This window comes from Epinephelus fuscoguttatus, linkage group LG13 (genome assembly GCF_011397635.1).
Source record: "Epinephelus fuscoguttatus linkage group LG13, E.fuscoguttatus.final_Chr_v1".
NCBI classification, from domain to species: domain Eukaryota; kingdom Metazoa; phylum Chordata; class Actinopteri; order Perciformes; family Serranidae; genus Epinephelus; species Epinephelus fuscoguttatus.
In genome coordinates, this window is record NC_064764.1 from 39,014,924 (window position 1) to 39,032,584 (window position 17,661).

General features: G+C 41.9%; 1 protein-coding gene across 14 annotated transcripts in view; it reads right to left on the bottom strand.

Moving 5' to 3' along the window:
- Nucleotides 1-17,661, bottom strand: part of caska (calcium/calmodulin-dependent serine protein kinase a) — a 215,243-nt gene that overhangs the window by 117,911 nt on the left and 79,671 nt on the right. For all 14 annotated transcript variants that reach the window (XM_049593351.1, XM_049593363.1, XM_049593358.1 and 11 more), the window contains exon 2: nucleotides 13,863-13,975. In XM_049593351.1, the coding sequence (XP_049449308.1) occupies nucleotides 13,863-13,975 (113 nt within the window). The remainder of the gene's footprint in view (nucleotides 1-13,862; nucleotides 13,976-17,661) is intronic.

The following is a 17,661-nucleotide window of genomic DNA, read 5'->3' on the forward strand; positions in this document are numbered from 1 at the left end:
ATATAAGCATGTTTTGTTTACTGCACTTTAACAAAGTGGGAAAGCTAAGTAAGTTCCTAGTAAAACTGAATCTGAGCAGGCTTTAAAGCTGACCAGCTGCACTATACTTTTTATTTTAATTGAGTAAAACTGTTAAAGCAGAAATTTATATTTATATTTTTCATTCAAAAAATGTGTTAAAAAAACAGCAGGATTTTATTTTACTTTTATTTATTTTTCACTTTTATATTTCTATTTTCATTCAAAAACTGTGTAAAAAGAGTTAACCGCTGTGGTGGTATGTTTTAATAAGGTTACCAATAAGTAAAAGATATTTAATAGTTGTCTATTTTTTTCATTACTGTACTGGGAAAAAACCGAACCGTGACTTGTGTACCGAGGTACGTACCAAACCGAGATTTTTGTGTACCGTTACACCCCTAGTCAAAGGTTATCCACAGAAGATTATTGCAACAATTTCACTCCACACAACAAATTTCCATGACTTTTCCAAAACCTTCAATGATTTTTCCAGGTTTTCCATGACCCTGAGAACCCTGTTGACTAATGTAAATTTTTTTTGCCAACATGCCAATATGTAACAAGTCATTTGACTAATAACTGATACAGATATTGATAGATCCACTTTCTTCCTACCTAATTCAGGGTATATGCAGGAATCCTGAGGTTAATTTCAATACCTTTTTAAGACTTTTTTAAGGCATTCCAAAAAAAAACCTTAAGACCTCATCGCCACTTCAAACTGTCGTTAGCAGCAACGCATCTTTAACTTACTAAACAGCTGTAGTTTGCAATTAAATCTATGGAGCACAAACATACAACAGAACTCAGATAAGATGAGAAGGATTTTTTATTGTCTTTTGTTCCTCTGTTTGGCGCCTGGACATGTGCTGTTGCGTGATGTCGCACAGGTACGTGCACGGCCCCGAGTGGCAGTCCGAGTGTGCCTACCTACACATCGTTGTTTGTAATAGCTGCAAGTAGGAAAATAAATTGTACATTCATGGATACTTTTTGTCAAAGCTTGAATGCCAAGAAAATTTAATACTTCATAAAATTGCGATTAAGAATTTGTAATACTTTTTAATGGCCTTAATTTTTGACATTTGATTTATCAACTTATAATACTTTTTAAGACCCCGCGGACACCCTGTAATTATAGTGATCACCAAGTCTCTTCAGCAATGGAATTAACCATAACCATAATCATATTATTGTGACGGTCCGTCAGCAGATGGAGACATGAAATACAATACTTTTCAATGTATATTATATTCATTCATTGTGCAAAATAAGATAAAACCATGTTGGCTGTTCATGATAGTTAATTTTAAAGTCGATAATGGCCGATACAGATTATGTACCAATATACAAGGGCGGCTTCATTCTCAAGATCTTTCCTCTTGTGAATTCATTTTCTGTCTCCATCACTAGCAGACAGAAGCTCAAGGACGACGTTTTTCATTGAGAGAAAATTACTTTCTTTTTCCCGTTATGATTTCAATGCGCACGCAGCAGCAGCCTCAGATAGCCGGCTGGAAGCAGATGGGTTAGCGCAAGGCAGAGTATCTGGGGAGTGAAGGTAAAAACAAAATGGAAAGAAAACTGTTAGAATTGTTCCATATTTTTGCATGTATAAAAAGACCCAAAGAGAACACTGTAAGCAGATTACTTGATAAATAATCTAAACAGCACTGGAATTATTCTGTCTCAAGCTTTTTGATCCATATGAGCAGTTTCCACTGTGTATCAGATTGTGTATCAGTACTTCCCTGCAGTGTATAACAATAATAAACTTTATTTATATAACACCTTTCATACAAGAGATGCAGCACAAAGTCTTTACAATGAAGGCAGTGTAAGCACTGAGTGCTTCACATGAAAATAGAATGAACATAAAACAGAAACAGACTTGCAGCAGCGTGAAGTATAAAGAGAAATAGTTTCAGACCTGTATCAGGAAGTCAGAGCGAGTTTGAGTCTAAAGGGAACAGATATGTTTTTAGCTTTCTTTTAAGAATATTTAGCGAGCTAGCTTCCCTGATATCTATAGGTAGTGTGTTCCATAGTTTTGGGGCGTCACTGACAAAGGCTGCATCTTCAGTCTTCTTCCAATAAATCAGCAGCAGATGATCGCAGTGTTCTTAGAGACAAATAGTTAACAAGGGAGTTAGCGATGTAGCTCGGTCCCAGCCCAGTTAGGGCTTTGTATACAAGGAGGAGGAGCTTAAAATTAGCAGTCGAGTCGGCTTGAAACAAAAGCATGAATCAATTTCTCAGCATCTTTTCACTTAGAAATGGTCGTACCTTAGCTTTGTTTTCGTCACCTTGTTAATGTGGGACTTGAATCTTAGATCTGAATCAAGGATCACTCCGAGACTCGTCACCCCAGATTCAATCCAGGGGGTTAAATTCACCAGATTATTTAGCAGCATTTCTCTTTCTCAGGGTTTCAGTTTTGTCTTCATTTAACTTTAAGAGACTATTGCTCATCCATTTATTTATTGCCCAAAGACAGGTCGTAATGGAGTTCATGGCTGCAGCATTGTTTGGCTCAGCAGAGATGTACAGTTGCGTGTCATCTGTGTAACTATGGAAACAAACGGCTGCATGTACAGTGAGAATAATAAAAGACCAAGGCAGCCCACTTGTGCAACCTCAAAACAGAGGTCATGTTTCTCAGACACATGATCTCCAAGACTGATGTAAAACATATAGTACCTGATGGATATAAAATGACATGTAACTAATACAGGCAATGAGTATTGCTCAAGAAGTATTGATCATTCTCCTGCAGCAACAACAGAGCATTTAGTCTTTTAGGTGTGTAACGTCTCGACAGGCCACGATCACATACCAAAAAAAACTCCAGACTTTGATGCCCTGACGTGAAGTAAAAACATATTTAATATTGTTGTGGTGTGAAGCCAATACGTTTCAATTCTCCACCTCAAAAGGCCCCGCTGCTTAATGTGCGTGAGTCCCTCGCTACCAGCAACAGATGGAGAATGTTGAACACAAATCTGACAAGTTTTACATGCAGGCAGTCAATCTACCAGATTGGATTTGATAAACAAAAGGGATTCAGTATGAACATCTAAACATAGCCTATCCCATCTATCTGGCTTTCATCCCTCCATTCAGTCTCTCAATCCTTTGATCCATCCATTCATACTTTCCACAAAGCAGCTCCTTCCTCACTCCTTTCCCTCCTGGCAGCTGTTGTTCTGAGACCTTTTGAAGGCTGAAGCCAACCGGAGAAATGTCAATCATATACGCAACCTTTCTGCTTCAGCTCAGTCTCATTTGCTGAAAATGCATCACCGAGTGCACTTGAGTGTATTAACTTTTAATATCCGTCTCTACGACTGAAGCAGCCATGCTGTGTCTAAATATACGCACTCAATATACAGTATATATGGAGGCTAAATATTCCAGATTCCCAACAAGGTTTTCCCCTGACTGCTGCTGCTGGAGGTGATTTATGGACACTGAATGTGAAAAAGATGGAACTGAGTAGATGTGATAGCACGCAATCACACACACACACACACACACACACACACACACACACACGCATACCCGTGTGAACTATAATGAAAATTTACTGTATTGTTCTTCTATGTATGCAGTGACATTTAATTAAGCTCCCAGTTGAAGCCGTGAGCCACTTGTGCTGCTGCGAGTCGCGGCGCTAACATTAAGCTAATCCTCTGAGGACAAGCACGAGGCGTGGGCTAGCTCTAACACGAAGCTAATGCTGCTAAAGCCGGATAAGTGGCTACCTTAAGGGCATTGCGGCATGCCACATTTAATGTCATCTGGTGAGCTGGCTGCTTCTGTCCGTCACCGTAACTGCTGCTGGAGATTACCAAAGATACTCTATCAAATGAGAAGCAAATCACGACACCGACTTTATTGAGCCAAGAACAACTGCTGCAGGGAGGCCCCTTTCACTGCTTTAACGCGTGTGTGTGTGTGTGTGTGTGTGTGTGTGTGTGTGTGAGCAAACAAAAGTGTGTAAGCAACAGAATTCATAACCACAAAAAATGTCAGAGAAAGGCAGAGAGGAGGACGACACTGATAAGACTGCAAGATGGGCTGCGTGCAACACCAGAAATCTCAGCTCAATGTATTTTTACTTTATCAAGAATATATGTTGTTTAAAATTCAACTGGCATTGCTACACTTCCTGTATTTTATTTAATTTTATTTATTATGAACTAATAAATAAAATTGAAAAACCCAACTTAAATCTTCTCCCTGATGTGCGAAGGTAAACCTTAAACATTATTGGAAGGCCGGCAGTGACAAATAAAGACAGAATTACTGCTTACAAATATTGATATGATATGAACACAAATAGCTAATCAGCCGATCGCGTGGCAGCAACTCGATGCATTTAGTCATGTAAACATGGTGAAGACGAGCTGCTGAAGTTCAAACTGAGCATCAGAATGATGAAGAAAGGTGATTGAAGTGACTTTGAACGTGACATGGTTGTTGTTCTGAGTATTTACTGGGATTTTCAGCACAACCATCTCTAGGGTTTACAGAGGATGGTCCCAAAAAGAGAAAATATCCAGTGAGCCAAAATGCCTTGTTGATGCCAGAGGTCAGAGGAGAATGGCCAGACTGGTTCAAGATGATAGAAAGGCAACAGGAAGTCAAATAAGCACTGGTTCCAACCAAGGTGTGCAGAAGAGCATCTCTGAAGCAACAACACCTTGTCCAACCTTGAAGCAGATGGGCTACAGCAGCAGAAGACCACACCAGGTGCCACTCCTGTCAGCTAACAACAGGAAACTGAGGCTACAATTCACACGGGTTTTCTCACCAAAACTGGACAATAGAAGATTGGAAAAACCACATTCAGATGGAAGCATGGATCTATCCTGCCTTGTATCAACGCTTCAGGCTGCTGCTGCTGCTGGTGGTGTAATGGTGTGGGGGAGATTTTCTTAGTACCAACTGAGCATGGTTTAAACACCACAGCCTACCTGAGTATTGTTGCTGAGCGTGTCCATCCCTTTATGACCACAGTGTACCCATCTTCTGATGGCTACTTCCAGCAGGATAACGCACCATGTCACAAAGCTCACATCATCTCAAACATGACAATGAGTTCACTGTACTCCAATGGCCTCCACAGTCACCAGATCTCAGTCCAATAGAGCACCTTTGGGATGTGCTGGAACGGGAGATTCTCATCATGGATCAACTGTGTGATGTCATCATGTCAATATGGACCGAAATCTCTGAGGAATGTTTCCAGCACCTTGTTGAATCTGTGACACCAAGAATTGAAAAGGGGGTCCAACCACTGCAGCATTTGTAGCACTCATGTAGCTGCCCATGAAACTCACAGATCGACTGGACACGTTTAATCATCTCACATGATACTACACAGCCAATAGAATACTGTGCATCCTGATAAGCATGGCGACTGTGTGAGAAACACACACACACACGGAAGAGACGAGACGAGGAGCAACAGTCGAAGAAATAAGCGAGCCAGAGAAAAGTAATTTCACATGGCGTGTTCTAAAGGGAGAAAAGCAGACAGAGAAAACAGCTTTTTATCTGGAGTGGACAGACTGGGGATTAACTCATCGTCTACTGGCTGGCCATGCAGAGCAACTGGATGCTTTATAAATATCAGTTGAAATTAGAGTCAGCAGGAAAGTTAGTGCTGAAAAGGAGAAAAATAAATTGCAAATAGATACACAGAGAGATAGAGCAGGAGGAGGTGATACACAGATGTGATCTCTACAGCGATCCATGTTCCTCCTGCTGGGAGTCAAAGTCTGCAGTGGAAGGAGGCCGTGCTACCACAGCAGCACCACACAGCGCTGTACAGCAGGGGTGTGTGTGTGTGTATGTGTGTGTAGGCCTACTTAGTGAGGACTAAAACATGATTTAACCAACAGAGTGAAGACAGTTTACAGTCACTCCTTGCTTCTTTATTATAGGCCTGTTTGAGGAATAAGACAAGGCAAGGTGGTGTTATGTGTTTAATTGCGATGGTTGAGGTTAGGGTGACATGTAGGGCTGCCGCTGACTGAGAATTTTCCTAGTCGACCAATAGTCATCATATTTAGGGCCATTTCTGGTCGACTATCAGGGGGCAGCCCTAATAAGAGGCCAGGGAATGCATTATATCACAGAAGGTCCTCACAAAGATAAGAGTACAGGAATGTGTGTGTGTGTGTGTGTGTGTGTGTGTGTGTGTGTGTTGTGCTGCTGTATGTGTGAGACCTGACAGTGATTTAGCAGACAGTTAGGACAGGATGTCACAACAATCTAATAGAAACAGTGAAAAAACACACACTGCTGCAGCTTTTACGACTCTGGAGGAAGACAGGAAGAAAGATGGAGGAGGAGGAGGAGAGCTTCACAAACCCAGAGAAGAGAAGGAGAGAGTGAAGGAATCAGAGAGATGGGAGAATGAAAGAGGCGGAGGGAAGTGAGTAGGCGATGGCACATGATGAATTTTGCTCATTCTCTGGCCAGCTTTTCTCTCTCATCCCCACAGAGGGCTGACCTATTCGTCAGACGGACCTCCGGACAGGCTGAAGAGAAACAAGCTGGTGTGTGTGGGTGTGTCTTTGTGTCAGGCCCCTGCTGGCCAATCCATTGCCAAGACACGAACCATTTGACCCACTTCCCCTGGTCTGAGCTCAGTGCCGTGCGTTTGTGTGTGTGCGTGCTTGATTACTGTGGTGCTGTGTTACAGCTGCCCGCTCGAGTGAAACTGCTCTGCTTTCTAAAGGCAACAAGAAAGAGGGAAAATAAAAACAAATCAAGAATGAGAGCGGCCGGCCGGCGCTGGGAGGGAACACATGGTTTGATGGATTCCAGAGTGCTGCAGAGGAAGGGCTGTGATTGGATATAAATGACTGTGCTGACCATGTACCAATGTGTGCACATATATACACACACACACACACACACACACACACACACACACACACACGCAGTCACTGTACACATGTGAACATAAATGACGGCAATAAAGAGAAATGGTAGCATGCACTGTGAGAGCAGCCAGAATGAAAAACTTTCATTTACGCGTTTGCTGTGATCCGTCAAACCAGCTTTTCATCACCACTTTTTATGGGAAGAGAAACATCAAAATGCCGTTTCTACGGAGGGAACACTTAATCAAGATCCTTTGCTCTCGCTCACAGAAAGCCTCTGTGTACTGTGGAAACACAGTGATGCCAACAGGACAGAAGACGGCTAAGAGACTACCATCAAGGTGGACGTCCTGTAGTTAACAAGTCATCACAAAGTTACTAGTACTACTAGTTTTTAGATAGGAACTGTGCAAATTTACAGGAAAGCCCAATCAGTCTTTTTTCAGCATTGGCAGTATAAAAACAAAATCGGGGAGTGCAGCAAAATGCCGCCTACCTACTTTTGTTTATACAGAATGTGCCTTTTTCGGGGCAATGGGGGGCGTGAGCAAGTAACAAAACGTGTAGCTCAGCGTGTGACATAAACAGTGTCGTGGGAGGGAAGCTGAGGCTGGTCAGTCCTTCGGCGATTCTCTCATAAGTCGGCCCGTCCTTCACCGTCCCCGTCATCTGACGGTTAATGGCCTCTTCGTTTGTGAGGACAAGGAGGGCGCGCAATTCCTTGTCTCCCCAGTTGCTCATCTTTACAGTGTCTGTCAGGTTTGTGTTTCCCTCTTGCTACTAGCTGCTCGCTAATTCCTGCTATCAGCTGTTTCCTGTTTATCCACCGCCAGTGGCTCGCACGTGCAGCGTCATCAACAGCTCCTCCCACAAGTCTTCAACAGCCCCTCCTGTTGCGGAAGGGCGCCTCGGTCTGTTTAAACTAAAAAGGTTCCGCCAATATGTCTACCCTACGAGGCAGAAAATTGGGCACCTCGGATCAACTCGCCAATCTGGCTCTCTGTGTCTAAACGCTCGCAGCTTGCCGGCAAAACGGTCCAACATTCACTGAAAATCAAGATGCTGTGCTGCTAAAATCTTCAGAGGGAAACTTTCTTTTGCCTCCAACTCTGTAACTGCTCATTTTGAACCCTGATATATCTGATCAAACAGTGCAGGTGTTTGATTAATCTGTATTTATGTGCACCTTATCAGACAACTTTGCGTTCCTGAAACAGAGATTGGTCGACAGTATCAACAGTAGTCCCAAGTATTTATGATCCACTATGACTACTTTATACATTACAGTTTTCTGACAGCAGGAATAGAAAAATATGTTGATGACTCAATTGTGTTAAGTTATCCTGAAACTGCAAATAAGTGATGAAGTATGAGGCGCTACACCTTTAACCTGCAGAGTAACTGAGCTCTGTCTGTACCGCTTCTTTTCAGATGATCACTTTAACCTTAAGAAAAAGATATGCAAACATGTCCCACACTATTTTGTATTTCAGTGTGAATGGAAACTTTTTAAACGACCTGAAAAGGCCAGCATGTACAAGACACAACCAAACAGTGTTTTCAGGTTTACCTGCTGTGAGCATGAGCTCAGTGTTATTGTGATGAAATCCAGAAAAATTAAACAAGGCTTTTGAAAGATTTGTGGTCATCAGAGAAGAAAAAGCCAAGTCTCTCTTGGAAGCCAGAGCGTCACCAAAATAATCCACACTGCTCTCTCATTGTCTTTTCTTTTGTCCTCATTAGGCCTGAAGTCCTCTGACATTTAGCTCCACTCTTTAGAGGCTTTCATCAAGTTAAATGGTTCTGCAGGTGTGTGCATGCTCATATGTAAATGTGCCCCTGTTGTGGTATTTCTGATTGTGTCACAACACTAGATAAAGCCACAGTGGTGTCATGTGTTAGACGGGACGATTCAAAATGTTTCCGCTCTTGTTAAAATCAACACAACCATGAAAATAAGAACAGGACAGACTCTCCTACCGACGTGATTTTAAAAATCCCCCTCTTACAGTGTGAGAACCGTGCATGTGGTGTTTTGTGGGGGATCACAGTATGACTGGCTGAGCACTTTATGTCTGCCTTGTAGAAGCTTAAGTAAACCGAGGAGACGCCCTGTCATGCTGGATTATGTACTCTCGATCACTGAGAGAGAATTAGAGGTGGTAAGGGAGGCTGCTGTGTAATGTGGCAGGTAAAGCTCCTCTAAGAAACATTAATTATCTTCAACTCACAGCATGTGTGCACCGTCCATCGCTTGAAAATGTCACGCCTGATATTAGTATAGAAAATCAGATACAAGTACAAACCATTGGGGATGGATATCTTTCCCAAAAATGAGACATTTAGTGTCCTGGGAGCAAAAACACACCAGTGAATGTTTGTTTGGTCGCTCCTTCAACAAGTCTGAGCCTGCTCCTGACATGGCGTAAAACTTATCAATGATCTTAGCAAGTAGAAGGATTAAGCTTAGATGGTGTAACCGGCGTAAACAATCACCTTTATCTATCCAAACATACACAAATATACCTTTCTACACTTGCGTATCCTGTTCCTGGTGTAGATGTGCAGCATTATGGCTGGGTAAGAAAGATTCTGGACATATGACCAGTCTGATATGGGGCTTGGTGTGGGAACAAGTCCACTGTCTGTCCACTTAGGCCTGCCACGATAACAAATTTTGCGGAGCGATTAATTACATCAGAAATTATTGCGATAAGCGATGATCATCTACATCTCCTGAGACGAAGAATGTTTGTCCAAAATTTTAATGACAATCCATCCAACAGTTGTTGAGATATTTGGGTCTGCACCAAACTGGTGGACTGACTGACATTCCATCCAAAGAGCCATGACACCAGCGTGGTTAGAAATCTGTTAGAGAGCCGAGTGAGATGCCTCCTTGGTGACACAGATCTCTGTTGGCATCATTCAAGAGCAAATCTAACCTCATTGGATTTGAAGTACAGTAATTCAGAGCTCGACTACAACAAACCAAATACCAATAATTTAATTTTCAACCCCAGGATGACATTTAGGCATTTATGATCATCTGCTCCCACAGACAAGACAGACTGCAGCAACAATCTCACACACATCCAGAGCAGAACAAAGAGGCTGAAAGCAGCGACTCTGCCCACAGCGATCACACTGAACAATCCTGAACAATACTGAGCTGAAGGGAACAAAAGAAAGATAACTCAGGTTCTGTTGCTCTATGATGTTGTTTTCATGGCATTAAAATGACTGCATGGTTACATGTAATCTATGGTATATGGAAGGGTCCATGAGTGTATACAGATATTCAGTCTAATCCAGTTTACGAGACCTGGCAGAGTTAGTCACAGAGAAAACTGCACCAATATGACAACATTTTGGATTTGAAGCCAACGTGAGGGGTGTCCTAACAGGTCGTGAGCTATGCAATGCTCCTTTGTGAGCGAAACTTTTGTCAGATGCCGTGTTTCCATCCGTTCCTGCCACTCACTTGGAAAGTGCCGCAATGGAGGATGAACGGCTGATTCCATCCATCCATCCATCCATTTTCATCCGCTTATCCAAAGCCGGGTTGCAGGGCCAGCAGGCCAAGCAAAGCACCCCAGACGTCCCTCTCCCCAGCAATACTTTCCAGCTCCTCCTGGAGAACCTAAAGGCGTTCCCAGACCAGATGAGATATGTAATCCCTCCAGTGTGTTCTGGGTCTGCCCCGGGGCCTTCAACCAGTGGGACGTGCCTCAAACACCTCCAGCGGGAGGTGCCAAGACGGAACCTGATCAGATGCCTGAACCACCTCAACTGACCCCTTTCAATGCGAAGGAGCAACAGCTCCACACCAAGCTACCTTTGGGTGTCTGAGCTCCTCACCCTATCTCTAAGGCTGAGCCCAGACACCCTCATTTCAGCCACTTGTATCCACAATCTCATTCTTTCGGTCACTACCCAGAGCTCATGACCGTAGGTGAGGGTTGGGACGTAGATGGACCAGTAAATTGACAGCTTTGTCTTGTGGCTCAACTCCCTCTTCACCATGACGGTCCAGCAGCGGCCGCATCACTGCAGAAGCCGCACCAAACCAAACGGCCAATCCATCTCACGCTCCATTCTACGCTCACTCGTGAACAAGACCCTGAGATACTTGAACTCTCTCACTTGAGGAAGTAACTCTCCCCCAACCAAGCTGTATTGGGTTGCAAGAGAGGGTGGATTGGCTGATTGATGAAGTCCAATAAGAAGTTATCTACCAAACTGTCTTATTTCACTATAAAACATAATTAAGGTGGCAGCTGGCCGGAGGGAGATCACCAAGGAGCTGAAAGTTTCTCGTAAATGGTCATCACTAATAACAACCTACCTGCTGTTGGCTATAACATAAAATGTGTATGGACAATGTGGACAAAGAGCTGGCCAAACTCTTTGATAGGTTTCATTTTTATATTCTTTATTTATGTAAAATCATGTTTAGTCTAGGGATGCACCGAATATTCAGTAACCGAATATATTCAGCCGAATATTGCAAAAAAACACACATTCGGTATTCGGTGGAATAAGTTAAAAGCAAGGCCGAATAATAGCGGCATGTTTTGATAACACAATCAAACAACGTGCCGTGACGGGCGGAGTAAAATCCGCCCGTCACCGCACTCGCATTTGCGACTAAAAATAGTTTTTAGCGAGCAAAATAGGCTTAACTCATTCAGCACGCTGTGCGAGCAGCCTACAGATTTCAACCAGCAGCAGAAACGAAAGGCGAATCCCACCGATTGTGGGTTGAGCGGGGGTCACAGACACAGACAGTAACGTTAATGTATTCCTGTCAAATACGGCGGCCATCGGCTTACCTGGCGACGGAGAAGTCGGCTCCAATAATATCCTCTTCTTGGTGTCATGACTGCCCAGTAGTACCTGAACAGCCGAGCCAGCCGAACACAGGTATGTGACGTGTCAGAGGAGAAACGAGCCTTTCACATTTCTCTCTTTGTGGCAGTAACGGCCCACAAACCTCACCGCACTTTAGGGACTGTTCTTTACTTATCAGGGAAGGAGGGTGGCTGGTTGATTTTTATTTCATTTATTTATTTTATTTTGATCCCCCCTATGTTAGTCACTTATTGATGCTGTCTTTGAAGTATGAATAAGTCAACAAGTAATTTATTCCATTGAAATATCATTGATGTATTATAGAAAAGTGATTTATCTTTTTATAAATGACAAAAGGCACATCTGCCTCATTTTCGCTGTGGTATCGTGATACTACTCAGAACCATGATATTTTCATTGGTATCGTACAGTGGGATCCAATTTTGGTACCGTGACAACACTAATCTGGAGGGGGTTCATCTGCAAAAACTAATGAAAAACTAAACAATGATATTCAGTATTCGGTACTCGGTATTCGGCCAAGCGTTTAATATTATTCGGCTTCGGCTTCGGCCACAAACTTTGATTTCGGTGCATCCCTAGTTTAGACATATTTTCACTTTACTGAATATAAATTCTGCATCTGTTCAGTTGTTAACTTTGAGTGTGACAGTTAATAAACTCACACTATATGAATTACATTAAATAAAAGCAGGCATGACGAGAGATGTGACTTAACTTATATGACAGCTGCAGATTACACAATTTCAAACATTACTACCTCCTCTGATAAAAGAACTGATATTAAGTGGAATATAACAAACCATGGAACAATGATTCAGAGGTGACATCTAAAGGAGCAGTTCAACATTTTGGCAAACTTGCTTATTTGCTATCTTTCTGAGGATGAGATGTTGGATGCAAGAAGCATGTGTTTAGCCTAGCTTAGCATAAAAACTAAAGGTGATGGTGGGGGTTGTGAGGTGTGACAGCAGCAGGTATAGTCTTGGTTATAATTGTTTTACATAAATTGAATTGTCACCATGAAGACAACACCTCTGCCTGTGGTCTGAAACTCGCTGTTGTTTTTTTTGTTTTTTTTTTATCGTTCTATTTTAACAAGTAAAAAGACTCGTCCCTCCACACAGTGCAGTGATACGTGAACATGAGGTCAGACGTTAAGTACTGTCGGTGTATTCATTGCTTTCTAAAAATACCTGCTGGGTATATGGGCTGTAGTAAACCTGCGTCACAGCTGACTGACCACGTTCTCCTGTCTCTGAGAGAAGGCCTGCCTTCCTCTAAATCTCTCCTCAGACTTCTCAGCTCGCCTAATAGTTTCTGTCTTACCACCTCCAACCCCCACATCCAAATATCTTAAATTCAATCTCTCCTCCTCTCTTGTTCTCTCCATCGTTCCCTCCTCTGCTCCTTCAGCCCGTGGCAGGTATCTGATAAGACCTCTGATTCATCCTGACGATGTTCAGCAGCCTTTATTTGTATTAGTGAAAACACATGTTTAATTAAACTCTGTGTAACTAAACAAATATATATGAAGTTGAGTTGTTGCCGTCTACCTACACCACAGTTTCAACACGGCATGCAGCGTGTGGATGCATGACACATAAATATTAATCATTTTTACACTGTGCAGCCCTATCTCTACATACAGTACATCCTACAGCATCACACATGAATCTGATTTACAAAGTGTGTTTCTAAGTGAAATCTCCGTACAGACAGAGGAGGGATGGTACAGTTCTCTCCTAACAACTTGTCTCAAGGTGCCCTTGGCGTGGCTTCATAATTAACTGCTTCAATGAAAACAGCCCAAAGACAACAGAAGCAGACTTTGATTGAACTGTGAAACTCCCAAGTGTGGACGCGAGCGACTGAGTGAATGAGAAGTAGGCCAGTGTGGACTTACACACATAAACAAGGACGAGCGTCTGACCTCTTCATTGCATTAACTTTTAGTGTGCAACAGAGTGGGAAAAAGCAATTATCTCTGGTTATATTTATGAGCAGCTGGAAACAGCAGAGTGAGTAACAGACGCAGTGATACAGTGAGAGACGGTGATCTCTTACCCTCAGTGCTGAGTCCAGGACTGGAGGTGAACTGGGCCACGTCCACGATCTTGACAGCAAACTGCTGCCCCGTCTCTCTGTTGATGCATCGCCGCACCACGCTGAAGGGACCCCTAAAACACAGAGGGGAAAAATGTATTTAATATGATGTTTGTTATATGTGGTCCTGCCATCCACCATGTTAAGACTGTAATGACTGTTTTTAACACATTATACAGTTTTCATAGTGAACTTATGAGCAAACTGTTTATTCCACACCAAGTCAGACACAAAGAAATATCAGCTTTTATTTGCAGTCGTGTATGAGGAGACTCTTTAATTAAACATTTCCAAAACCAAAAACATGATCACTGATTTTAGGATGCAATTTCTTTAAAAACATGGGGGGAGAAGTTAATTAGCAACTTGTTAAAAAATGTTCCACAAATTGCAAAGAAATGAATAGATTTAGAAAAACTTTTAAAAAGCCAGGGGAAAAAAGAAAAAAGCTATTATACATTTAAAATCATGATACAGAATTATTTGAATTTTTAAGCTCTTTTTTCAGGTCGTTTCCTCGTGTGTTAGTTTGTTTTTAACTTTTTAACTAATTTTCTTGTTTTTAATTTTCTCATTTTAATAATTTCATGCACATTTTTTGAATCATTTCATCTTTCGTTGCCAATTTGCCCAGGGTTAACCCTTTGACACCTGAGCAAATTGGCTTAGTTTTCTTTCAATAACATAGGAAGAAGAACAGAAGAAATGACCCCAAAAATTTGCAAGAAATTAGTAAAAAAAAAAAAGAAAGAAAGAAAATTAAAAACAAGAAAATTTGTAAAAATAAATAAATAAATAATAGAAAAACAAATTAGCAAAAATTAGTAAAATTTAGTTTAAAAAAGTAAAAAGAAAAGAAAGTTAAAAACAGACAAAAAAATGACCTAGAAAAAGAACTTAAAACTCTAATAATTCTATAACATTATTTTAAATATATAATTAAAAAATGGTATAAATATTTAGCTTCTTTTTTCCCCCCAGCTTTTTTATAAAAAACCTTTTAAATCTACATTTATTTTTTTTTTAAGAGATGTGACTTCATGTATGTAGACATGTCTTCTAAAAATCAGCGATCATGTTTATGGGTTTATAATTTTTTTTATTAATTAAACATTTCTTAAACCATAAACATGATCGCTGATTTTAGAAGACACGTCCACATACATGAAGTCACATCCCTTAAGAGTCAGACAAAAGGATGCAATCTTGCAAATATCGTGGGACAGCAGGATTGACAGGAATATCCAGACAGTTATTCACTCAAAACTAAACTAAAAAGCAAACTGTGGAACCAGCATTTGGTTTGTTAGGTCCAGTTTCCACATTGAGTATATTTACATGCACAAAATATTCCATTTCTTGTCTTAACTCCAAAAAAAGACAACATTCCTACCAGGCTGTTTACTTGACTAATGAAAATGAATTTCACTGATAACACTGTTTCCATGCAGCCATGCAGACTCTGATTAACGCTCTCTAACATGTCGTTTATCACATCCACATAAGGAAAAGCAGAACAGCTGGAGCTGCTTTTGCTTCTTTGACTCAAAATCAGATTTTTTAAAGAGTTGTTGGACTGTGCGAACACACCCTCCCTCTTTCACTCCTTCAAGCACCTTCAGACATAACGACCTTATTCTATCACAATTTCTTTTTCTTTGGCATCATGATTTAGACACTGTTCTCTAAAGAACAAGAACTCTCTGAGTCAATCTGTAAAATAGTCTAATAGACAGGCTGATGGGTGAATCACAGTCTGAGCCGGTGTCCCTTTACACCAGACAGTTAGAACAGATAACCAGCTCAATTAAATGTCGACTCCCTCCCTCTGCACACTGAATTTCAGTCTCTTCCTTCTGGATGAAGGTTAATGGTCCCGAGGTGGAGAACGAAGAGCTGCTTTGTTTCAGCGGCCATCACTCAGACGAGTTACAGAAGCAACATTTTTTTGTTGAAATTTTATTTTAGTGGTTTATTCGTGGTTATTATTTAGTGGTTACTGGAACCTTGAGTACTTTAATAACGTCTGCCTATTGTCTGTGTTGTTTGTAAAATGTGTGTAAGGATGGATGCTTCATCTACTGCACAGCAAATCTACCCACAAGTACAAATAAAGTAACCTGAACATGCGTTTCTGTTCACCTGATGACTGCCTGTTACCTCTCTACAGTCTGATCTCACACTACGATAAAATCCCCCCCAAAATACACAAAAACAATAAAGACAAAATGACATAAAATAGACAAATTGATGTTCAGAGCAGATAAGGTCAAGTAACACACATTATTCTGAGTTATACAAGCCCAAACTCTCCACATCACAAAATCTCTACTGGCTAGTTTTGTCAGTTTTTTATAACGTTTGTCTGGAATCATTAATTTGGACAGAAACACGCCATCGTAATACTGTGCTGTACTGCAGAAAGGCAGCAGATAATCATCCTGACTTACTGCCAATCCCTGGGTGAAACTCAAGTAAATAAAGTCAATATCACACTACCCTTTCCTCTTTGCCTTGCTACAACTCCTCCTCTTACTACTGCATGCATCAAAGTTATGTTAAAACGTTAACCCAGGAGGCAAAAGAACACAGAGCACACGGAGGCTGAGCGTGGGTTATGCTCGTTTCCTGCACAGCGCTGTGTGTAGCAGCATAACTCCGCATGCAGAGAAGCCGAGACTGCACTTTGGTTCTCATTGCCGAGGTCAGGAGGGCTCACAAATTGAATCATCCCTCCTGTGGAGTGAGTGTATCATCTCATTCAGTCAATGGGATAAACAGAGGTCTACCACTCAAGGGCTGCGGGTTAGAATTAACAAGCCGACAGGTCAGGGTTACAGAGCAGTACAGCAGGAGCACACCGCCTAAATAAAGCTGCTGGCTACAACTGCTCTCACTACACTGGGGTAATGGGCTTGAACTGACCTGTACTCACTGTGGAATAATGTGTCAACGTATATGTGTGTGTGTGTGTGTGTGTGTGTGTGTGTGTGTGTGTGTGTGTGTGCAGGGAAGATGAGGGTTAGCAGCAGGGAGGGGGAGGAGGAGTTGGAGGGGCAGATAAATGAAGCAATGGATCTTGTGTAAGAAAAAACACACACAGGCTAAACATGCTGGCAGCAGCAGCAGGCACATAATCCCATCCATCTAGTTTCTATACCTGCTTATTCCTGGAAGTTATCCCAGCATGCACTGGGTGAAAGGCAGGGAAACACCCTGGACAGGTCAGCAGACACAAGCTGTAATGTGACAGATTAAAACGTAGGGAAGCACACTGTAGCTCCCCGCTTAGCTGACAGAAGTTATTTGTGGACGCTGATGATGAGGTTTAATGATGTGGATTATGTGGCCATGAGATAATCATAAAGTTTGTGTGTCCTTGAAAAGGGACGGGCACGACGCCGGGTATCGTTTGACATTTTTTACAGCTGATGCTTTAAACATTAGTCTGATATCTGAGTTTCTGTGCTGATATTGAAACAATACTCTGATACGGCACAAAGCAAGGCCATTGTTTAATGTTTCAGGGAGTGGGGAGCTACAGCAGCACAACGCTGACTCTCCATCAGGGTTTGCATCCAAACTTAACCAAACACCAAATGCATCGACCTCCACAATGCTAGTCCAGTCGGATTCCGGTCTTAAAATGTCAAGATTAGGATCGCACGGTGTCTACCATATTGGCGTAAGACAATATCCACAGTGAAACATCCTGATGGACGATGATGTGGGGGAGTAGGCTGCCACTTTCTGACCCACC